This window comes from Erythrolamprus reginae, chromosome 10 (genome assembly GCF_031021105.1).
Source record: "Erythrolamprus reginae isolate rEryReg1 chromosome 10, rEryReg1.hap1, whole genome shotgun sequence".
Classification (NCBI taxonomy): Eukaryota; Metazoa; Chordata; class Lepidosauria; order Squamata; family Dipsadidae; genus Erythrolamprus; species Erythrolamprus reginae.
The window spans coordinates 17898482-17909210 of NC_091959.1; the positions used below are offsets into that span (position 1 = coordinate 17898482).

Sequence of the window (10729 nt, forward strand, 5' to 3'; positions counted from 1 at the left end):
TTGAAGTCCACAATTATAAAATGGCCGTAGTTCCCCATCTCTGATGTTGCCAAGGTTGGAGACCCTTAGTGGAAGGCAAAACCCACAAGCAGCCCTGAAAGTTCCCTTCGTGTAATACACAAGTGGTCTACATGACCCGTTTGTGACTTGCGGACTTCAAATCCCAGAATTCCTGAGCTGGCATAGCTTATGGATGTTTGGACTTATGGACTTCAAATCCCAGAATTCCTGAGCCGGCATAGCTTATGGATGTTTGGACTTATGGACTTCAAATCCCAGAATTCCTGAGCTGGCATAGATGATGGATGTTTGGACTTATGGACTTCAAATCCCAGAATTCCTGAGCCGGCATAGCTTATGGATGTTTGCCTTCCACCATAACGGGCTGAGGGATTCTGGAAGTTGAAGTCCACAAGTTATAAAAGGCCCATAGTTCTCCTTCCCTGATGTTGCCAAGGTTGGAGACCCTTGGTGGAAGGCAAAACCCACAAGCAGCCCTGAAAGTTCCCTTCATGTAATACACAAGTGGTCTACTTGACCCGTTTATGACTTGCGGACTTCAAATCCCAGAATTCCTGAGCTGGCATAGCTTATGGATGTTTGCCTTCCACCATAACGGGCTGAGGGATTCTGGGAGTTGAAGTCCACAAGTTATAAAAGGCCCATAGTTCTCCTTCCCTGATGTTGCCAAGGTTGGAGACCCTTGGTAGAAGGCAAAACCCACAAACATCCCTGAAAGTTCCCTTCGTGTAATACACAAGTGGTGTACATGACCCGTTTATGACTTGCGGACTTCAAATCCCAGAATTCCTGAGCTTATGGATGTTTGCCTTCCACCATAACAGGCTGAGGGATTCTGGGAGTTGAAGTCTGCAAGTCATAAAAGGGCCAGAGTTCCCCATGCCTGATGTAATGCAAGCCCCAACCAAACAGCCTCTGAGGGCGAATCTCTCTCACCGCCTCCTTGCAAGATGAGGGTTATTTTTTTTTTGAGATTTTCTCCATTTGCCCGGCCTTGTGCAATCCACAAAACGTGTGTCGAAAGGCAACAACGCTCCAAATCTTGTCGCCTTGTACTCTTCAGTTACTTTTGATTTAATTGTGTTTTGCTGCAGTTTCTGTTTGTTTGAATTGGAGACAAAGCCTTAATAAGAGTTCTAGTTAATTTTGTATCTTGTAATTACCACTCTCATTTTTCTGATAATTGGGCTGTTGCAATTATATGTATATTTACTAATCACTTCTGCAGCTCGGTGGTTGCTTCTTGCTGCTGCCATTGAGAGTGACACCCGCGCGTGCACACACACACACACACACACACACATGTGTTGGTGGAGGAGCTTTGAGCCGCCTCCTCCTCCTCTCCTCTCTCCTTTTTGAACTGCCCCCCCTCCCCATTCTCCCCATCGCATCCAAGCCATTTCCCTCGCAACCCTCCCTAATGAAGCCCTCGCATGCATTTGACACAGTTGTGTGCGAGAGAAATTGTCGGGCTCCCGCCAAATGTTACGGCGCTCTGAGTTTCTTGCCTGCAGCATCAGAAGGTTGTATGTGATGATCGATGGCTCTCGCAAACGGCCAAAAGAGGCAATGCACGGCGAGATTAAAATAAGTCATTCCTTTGTTAATTTAAATAGGTGCATGCATCATACTTTGCCGAGCACTCGGGGACAGAGCCGGGGAAGGTGGCAGGGTAAACGGTAGCAAAAGCTGCCGAAAGATATTTTTTAATAGCAAATGAGAATAGATGAGTAGCAGAGTCAATTGCAGCTGATTCCTGTTGGATGCGGCTCTCTTGTTCCAACTGGAGGACTAATGAGATGACGGTTAAAGTCCTCCACAGTCCCATTTCATTACATCCTGAGCTGTTAGACTATAAACACTGGCAAGTCCCTCTCTGTCATTCTGGGGAGGGAGGGGGCACCGCCGAGACTCCCCATGTTCCCATCTCCCTTTCACCAAGACCGGGGCTCTGCCCCTTGGAATAATGCGGGGAGACACCACCACCACCACCCCGCCTCCATTTGCAGAATATATCTGGCAATTCTCCTTTTGTTGAGTGGTTGGTTAATTAGCTCAGCTCTCTCTCTCTTTTTTTTAGTTCTTTATACACTCCTGGCTCCTTCTGTTTAAATCTAACAAGATTTGGGATTGCTAAGTGTAAATAAATAGCAACTATGATGGAGGAAGCGAAGGTCAACCCAAGAATAATTTCCCAGCTCTTTGTTAATTACAAGACCATTTGGGTGTTACTTAAATAATCATTAATTTCTCATTTACACTCTCGCTACCTTCCTGCCTGCCCCGTGGCTATCATTGTCCGTTTCCGACTTCCTCTTGGTTGGATTTCTACGTGTGCTTTCCCCACTGCGTAACGCTCATTACTTTTAAATGCAGGGTTTCCTTTTATTTGATTTCGTTGTGCGTTGTTGTTGTTGTTTTTCAAAAAAAAACGTCTTCGTTTGTTTGCCGTCAGAGAACAAGGGCACAATTTGACAATTTGGACTCAATGCTTCTCTCCCTCTTTTTTCCTCCCTCCCCTCCCCTGCCCTCTCCCCCTACCCGTGGCCAAAACTGGCTTGTAGGAATCTCCTGTCCTTCCGGTTGGGGAGTTCTCGGAGCCGTTTGTACACTTCATCACTCAATGGTAAGCTTCGTTTGCAAATGTGCCGTGCCCTCCATGTAAATGATACATGCCATTAACTCCCTGTATCACAGGACCTTATGGCTTCCTCCGAATCCTTCCAGGGCTCCAGGGACCTGGCAGGGCTGGGCCAGCTGGGCCGGCAAAGCTGAGCAAACTGTTTAAATTATGTAAACGTTATTTACACAAAGGGTCATAAAAGTACTTCGGAGGGGGGGAGGGTTTTTTGCCCACTCCCCCATCCATAAACAACTGGGAATCTGGGTGCATTCTCAGAGAACCGGTGCCGTTTGTTTCTACAAGCACACAGGCATGTGTTCGAAATCCCTTGGATGAAGATGATAGATAATGGTATTTACCCGACTATTATCCGAGCATTTCTCCTCTTGCTTAGAAGAATAAGCTCTGGGTTTTGAAGGGGGTCTAAACTGCAGCCTCAATTAATTTGTGGGCTTTTCATTTGGAAGGAATTTTATGGGGGGGGGGTCTGTCTTTGGGAGGAGCTCTGATGGGGAGGGGGCATCTTTTAAACCACACTGTGGGGCATGGTTTCATTCTTTCAGTCCAGACAGACTGCCTGTCAGTCAGACAGGAAGGCTCCTTAACTTAAAAAAAGCACCATTAAAAAGAAGCAAGTGTAGCTCAAAGTCAGAGTCTCCTGAGCACCAAAAGGTTAACTTACCCCCTAGCAAAGATACGTTCAGTGCCTCTTTTAGGTGCTTATAAACAAGTATTTGAAAGCTAAAAAGAGCAAACAACTTACAGGCTAAACATGGTGGATGAGAGATAGAATTACTACTCTTTTTCTTCTCAAACAAAATGGCATAATTTAGTAGAAGGATGGAAATACAAAATCGTCCACACACCAAGGCCTACGCTTACTAAAATGTAATAACAGCAGCCCTGCGTTATACGGAGAAAGACAGCGGTCAATACTCATAAAGTTGTTTCACTTTAAAAAAAAATTGGAGGTCTATTCTCTTTTGTGGAAGGGATGGGAGAGAGAAGTGTTCAAAGCTATGGCTGAAACCAATAAAAGAAAATTACTCTCACGCCACACAGAATTGGACCAGCCACTTGCAGTACTAATATTATGTCAGTACAACACAGCAAACGAGATCACTATGCTGGATTTCGTATTTCATCACCAGTCGGGCGCTTCCCAAGCACCTAGGACTGCGTGATGTAGCGGCGAATTATGTTTGCCGATCCCAGTAAAGCGGCCTTTTGCAATTGACAGATGGAGATTTTGTCAATTCCGATGGTTTTCAAATGTCCGCTGAGATCCTTTGGCACTGCGCCCAGCGTGCCAAGTACCACTGGGACCATTATTATTATTATTATTATTATTATTATTATTATTATCATTATTATTATTATTATTAATTAGATTTGTATGCCGCCCCTCTCCGTAGACTCGGGGCGGCTCACAACAGGAATATCTGTGTTGAAAAAGACCAATGCTGACAATCAAAACGGATGACACCCCTCTCTACACACACTCACATTTTCCTTTGTTCTAATTTTCCTTTGCAAGGAAAGTTTTTGACTAATGTCAGTAGAATTAACTTCGAATGGGCTAACCAAGTGGGAGAAACATTGGAATAACTGCTGATGACAGAAGCCTCTCCTGGAATATTCCAAAGGGAGGTGTTTTGGTTTTGTGGTTTTTTTTAAAAGAGAGAGAGAAGGAATTAACAGTGTGACTATTGTTAATTGAAATAATAAATACAAGGCTTATGTTTATTATAAGGCCGATCCACTTTGGGGTAGATTAGATTTCTGTAGTGAAGCTGAAACGCTGGATAATCTATCCTCCCTGCACCTTTTTCCACTTCTACCCAGAGATTAATCAGAAAGCATATTGTTTTTATATTTTTTAAATTGAGGCAGGAGGAGGGCTAACCTCTACAGATGTCAGGTGGAGGCATAAATGATAGCATATAATAGCCGCCTTCTCCCACAAGACCCAGCTACTTCGCAATGTCAGATTAAGAGTGTTGCCAAAGTGGCTTAGAACAGCTTGCAAAGAATGTGGTGCTGTCCTCGGTTGGCTTTGCCTACAAGAGAAGCGACGAGGGAGTTGGTGCTGCAGAGGGGTTTTGGAAGGGAATGGGCACGACGGCAAAGTGTGGCCTGGCCGGTTGTGTGCTTCACACAATTCTGTGGAGGTTCTCAGTCATGTTTGTCCCAAAGGTGCTTTTCAGCTGGGCTGCCTTTGTTTTTCCTTGATCTTCTGGCTGAAGAACTGAAGAAGCTTCTTGGGTGAGAAGCAAAATGTTTTCATGGAGAAAAGAAGGAAAACATCTAGTTAGCCTCACCTTTCAAAAATTATTATTATTTATTAGATTTGTATGCCGACCCTCTCCAAAGACTCGGAGCGGCTCACAACAAGAATACAAAATTCAAATCCAATGATTAAAACAGTTAAAAACCCTTGATTTAAAAACACTCATACAACCCAAACAAACCATACATAAGACAGAGCGGCCAAGGGGAATCAATTTCCCCTTGCCTGGTGCCAAAGGTGGGCTTTTAGGAGTTTACGAAAGGCAAGGAGGGTGGGGGCAGTCCTAATCTCTGGGGGGAGTTGATTCCAGAGGGTCGGGGCTGCCACAGAGAAGGCTCTTCCCCTGGGTCCCGCCAGATGGCATTGTTTTGTTGACGGGACCCGGAGAAGGCCAACTCTGTGGGACCTAATCGGTCACTGGGATTCGTGCAGCAGAAGGCGGTCCCGAAGGTATTCTGGTCCGATGCCATGAAGGGCTTTATAGGTCATAACCAACACTTTGAATTGTGTACTGTACTTTGGGAATTGAGAGGTATGAAGCAAAGACATCCAGATTCCTTCCAGCTTCTTTTCCTCCTGTCCTCTGCATGGGGAGAAATAGGCCAGTTGCGGGGTTGTAAAGCAACCATTACAAATAATAATAATAATAATAATAATAATAATAATAATAATAATAATAATAACAACAACAACAATAACAGAGTGGGAAGGGACCCTGGATGTCTCCTAGTCCAGCCCCCTGCTTAGGCAGGAAACCCTACACTACTTCAGACAGATAGTTATGCAACATACTGCAGAATGCAGCTGCGAGAGCAGTCATGGGCTTCCCAAGGTATGCCCATGTTACATCAACACTCCGCAGTCTGCATTGGTTGCCGATCAATTTCCGGTCACAATTCAAAGTGTTGGTTATTACCTATAAAGCCCTTCATGGCATCGGACCAGAGTATCTCCGGGACTGCCTTCTGCCGCACAAATCCCAGCAACCGATTAGGTCCCACAGAGTTGGCCTTCTCCGGGTCCCGTCGACTAAACAATGTCGTTTGGTGGGTCCCAGGGGAAGAGCCTTCTCTGTGGCAGCCCCGACCCTCTGGAACCAGCTCCCCCCTGAGATTAGAACTGCCCCCACCCTCCTTGCCTTTCGTAAATTCCTTAAAACCCACCTCTGCCCTCAGGCATGGGGGAATTGAGACATCTCCCCTGGGCCTATACAATTCATGTATGGTATGTTTGTGTGTATGTCTGCTATAATAACGGGGTTTTTTTTTAATGTTTTCAAATTATTAGATTTGTCTTGAATTGTTTTATTGTTGTTGTGAGCCGCCCCGAGTCTACGGATAGGGGCGGCATACAAATCTAATAAATACATAAATAGATACATACATACATACATACATACATACATACATACATACATACATACATCTGCTTAAAAACTTTATTTATTTTATTTATTTATTCATTTGTCCAATACACAATACATATGGAATAGACATGAAGTAATATATATAAAGATAATATGTAAAAATAGAGGAGAAGATATATGAAAGGAAGAAAATATATACGATATATGAGATAAAGGAAAGACAATTGGACAGGGGACGAAAGGCACACTAGTGCACTTATGTACGCCCCTTACTGACCTCTTAGGAACCTGGAGAGGTCAATCGTGGATAGTCTAAGGGAGAAATGTTGGGAGTTAGGGGTTGACACTATTGAGTCCGGTAATGAGTTCCACGCTTCGACAACTCGATTGTTAAAGTCATATTTTTTACAGTCAAGTTTGGAACGGTTAATATTAAGTTTGAATCTGTTCTTCATTTGAAAGCTCAAACTAATAAGGGCCTGTTTTACAAAGTGATAGGATTTCCAAGGGGATTTCAGAAAACCAACACACACACACACACACACAACCTGAAAGATTGTAGGCCTCTAAACAACTGGATCAAGGAATAAAGCATAAACTCAGTGGCAGAAGTGAACAGATTTTCTTAATGGCTACTCTTTGGAGGGATTGTATTTATGGGCTTCTGTTGTGTCATCTTGGACGATCAGGGTTTGCCCCAGGCCTGTTTACCCAAAATCTTCATCGTTCTTGGGACATTTCCTAACTTATTCTTTTTTCTCCTCTCTGTGTTGTCAGCATGAGGAAGCAACCAAAAGAACGGCCAGCCCCTGAAGAATTAATGGTGAGTCGGTCTGCTTCTACAGCCTCTGAGACATAAACCTTAAAAGTTATACTGATTTATTGTACACGCAAGTTTGTTTATTGTCTTTTCCCCATAAGTTAACTAATATCAAATCTAAACTTTGCTTCCAGCACTGGCATCCAGCAGACACTATTGAGATCTCATGATTTAATTAGCATTGTTAATCGTCTTCGGTAAAATTGAAGGGTGGGATCAGACGTGCATTAGCAAAGCCTTCTTGAAACTTTCTGGCCTTTGGGTCAAAAGAGACTTTCAGTCAAGGAGATTATTCAAAATCCTTCCTTAATTTGTTGATTTTTTAAAAAAAAATCCAGATTCATGTGTTTTTGTGTATTTTATTATTATTATTATTATTATTATTATTATTATTATTTATTTATTTATTTATTTATTATATATTAGATTTGTATGCCGCCCCTCTCCATAGACTCGGGGCGGCTCACAACAATAACAAAAGACAATGTAAGAACAAATCTAATAATTTAAAAAACACTAAAACCCCCATTATTAAAAGCAAGCATACACACAAACATACCATGTATAAAATGTATAGGCCTGGGGGAGATGTCTCAGTTCCCCCATGCCTGACGGCAGAGATGGGTCTTAAGAACTTTACGAAAGGCAAGGAGGGTGGGGGCAGTTCTGATCTCCGGGGGGAGCTGGTTCCAGAGGGTGGGGGCCGCCACAGAGAAGGCTGTTCTCCTGGGTCCCGCCAAACGACATTGTTTAGTCGATGGGACCCGGAGAAGGCCAACTCTGTGGGACCTAACTGGTCGCTGGGATTCGTGCGGCAGAAGGCGGTCCCGGAGATATTCTCGTCCGATGCCCTGAAGGGCTTTATAGGTCATAACCAGCACTTTGAATTGTGACCGGAAATTGATCGGCAACCAATGCATATTGCGAAGTGTTGGTGTAACATGGGCATACTTTGGGAAGCCCATGATTGCTCTCGCAGCTTCATTCTGCACGATCTGAAGTTTCCGAACACTTTTCAAAGGTAGCCCCATGTAGAGAGCATTACAGTAGTCGAACCTCGAGGTGATGAGGGCATGAGTGACTGTGAGCAGTGAGTCCCAGCCCAGTTTTATTTCATTATTTATTTATTTTGTCAAACAATTATAGGGTGGTAATTTGTACAAATAAAACATTAGATAAGTAATGATAAAAAGTAACAAAAGAAGACAATAGGACAGGGACGGTAGGCACAGTGGTACGCTTATGCACGCCCCTTACAGACCTCTTAGAACGGGGGAGAGGTCAATTGTAGATAGTCTAAGGTTAAAGGTTTTGAGGTTAGGAGCAGAAACCACAGAATCAGGTAGTGCATTCCAGGCGTTGATTACTCTGTTGCTGAAGTCGTATTTTTTGCAGTCAAGTTTGGAGCGGTTGACATTTAGTTTAAATCGATTTCGTGCCCCCGTGTTGTTGCAGTTGAAGGTGAAGTAGTCGTTAACAGGTAGGACATTTGGGTATATGATTTTATGAACAATAACTAAGTCGGAACGGAGACTATGGAGTTGTAAGTTGTCTAAACCAAGAATTTCAAGTCTGGCATAGTAAGGTATTTTGTGATGAGAAGAGGAATGAAGGACTCTTCTTGTGAAATATTTCTGGACTCTGTCAATTGTGTTGATGTCAGATATGCAATGTGGGTTCCATATAGGCTAGCTGTATTCTAGGATTGGTCTAACAAATGTTTGTGTGTGTGTGTGTGTGTCTACAGTAGCATTTGTGATACCCAGTACTCTATATGGTATTTTTATTGTGAAATGGGTGGGTGGGAGAGCCAGATTTCACCTTGCTAAGGTTTATAAAGAAAGATCGTAATTTCCTCAAATTTTCTTTGTTTCTTTTTGTATTCACAACATGAAAGATGAACAGGTTTCTTTTTCCTGCTTTCTTTAGAATGAGTATTTATTTATCTATTGATTTTTTAATGGCTATTACATTTCTATAAGACCCAACTTCCAGTGACTCTCGCAGTTCATGAAAAAAACATTTTTAAAAGGATATAATCAAAAGCAAAAATAAGGAATAAAGGCACCAAGATCCTAAAAACTTCAATACCCACTTAGCTGTTCATCGTTTATGGGGGGTGAGAGGTGTTGGGTACTTTTTATATGTCAGGGGAAAATAGAGGAAGGCAGATACCAAGTTCCCATCAAAGTTAAAGGATGATGGTCATGATTCATAAAACCACGCAACTTTTGGACTTGTCTTCTTCAAACAACAAGACCCATGTTCGTATGTCACAGAGGGAAGGCATACAAATCTTAATAATAATAATAATAATAATAATAATAATAATAATAATAATAATACCGCACACACTGTTAAAGGTCTGTGTGGAACTGCTTTGGAATCCAAGTGCTGCTTTCTTGGGTCTTTTTTCATTGGCTGCCGATTAGTTTCCGGTCACAATTCAAAGTGTTGGTAATGACGTATAAAACCCTACATGGTGTCAGACCAGAATACCTTCGGGACCGTTTTCTGACGCACAAATCGCAGTGACCAATTAGGTCCCACAGAGTTGGCCTTCTCCGGGTCCCATCGACTAAACAATGTCGTCTGGCAGGCCCCGGGGGAAGAGCCTTCTCTGTGGCGGCCCCACCTCTTTGGAATCAACTCTCCCTGGAGATTAGAACCGCCCCCACCCTCCTCGCCTTTCATACGTTGCTGAAAACCCACCTATGTCGCCAGGCATGGGGTAACTGATGTATCCCCTTGCTAATATGGTTTATGTATGGTATGATTGAGTTGTGTGGTTATTTTAATGATAAGGGTTTTTAGATAGTTTTAAAGTATTGGATTTGTTTACATTGTTCACTATTGTGAGCCGCTCCGAGTCTTCGGAGAGGGGCAGCATACAAATCTAATAAATTATTATTATTATTATTATTATTATTATTATTATTATTATTATTATTGTGATCCCCTTATATAGAGCACAGGTGAGACGACATTTGGAATACTGTGTTCAGTTCTGGAGACCTCACCTACAAAAAGATATTGACAAAATTGAATGGGTCCAAAGATGGGCTACAAGAATGGTGGAAGGTCTTAAGCATAAAACCTATCAGGAAAGACTTAATGAACTCAATCTGTATAGTCTGGAGGACAGAAGGAAAAGGGGGGACATGATTGAAACATTTAAATATGTTAAAGGGTTAAATAAGGTTCAGGAGGGAAGTGTTTTTAATAGGAAAGTGAACCCAAGAACAAGGGGACACAATCTGAAGTTAGTTGGGGGAAAGATCAAAAGCAACGTGAGAAAATATTATTTCACTGAAAGAGTAGTAGATCCTTGGAACAAACTTCCAGCAGACGTGGTTGGTAAATCCACAGTAACTGAATTTAAACATGCCTGGGATAAACATATATCCATTGTAAGATGAAATACAGGAAATAGTATAAGGGCAGACTAGATGGACCATGAGGTCTTTTTCTGCCGTCAGTCTTCTATGTTTCTATTATTATTATTATTATTATTATTATTATTATTATTATTATTATTATTATTATTATTAACGTTAGTGAGACATTGGACCTTGAATCTATTTTTGAAAGTGGGTAATGTAATTTCTG

General features: G+C 42.4%; 1 protein-coding gene across 5 annotated transcripts in view; it reads left to right on the top strand.

Moving 5' to 3' along the window:
• MAP2K5 (mitogen-activated protein kinase kinase 5) overlaps positions 1–10729 on the top strand; it is a 230155-nt gene that overhangs the window by 179087 nt on the left and 40339 nt on the right. For all 5 annotated transcript variants that reach the window (XR_011559993.1, XM_070762760.1, XM_070762763.1 and 2 more), the window contains 2 exons: positions 2586–2647; positions 7078–7123. Coding sequence is in view for 4 of the 5 variants with exons in the window: in XM_070762760.1 (XP_070618861.1) it covers positions 2586–2647; positions 7078–7123 (108 nt within the window). In the remaining variant the exon portion in view is untranslated. The remainder of the gene's footprint in view (positions 1–2585; positions 2648–7077; positions 7124–10729) is intronic.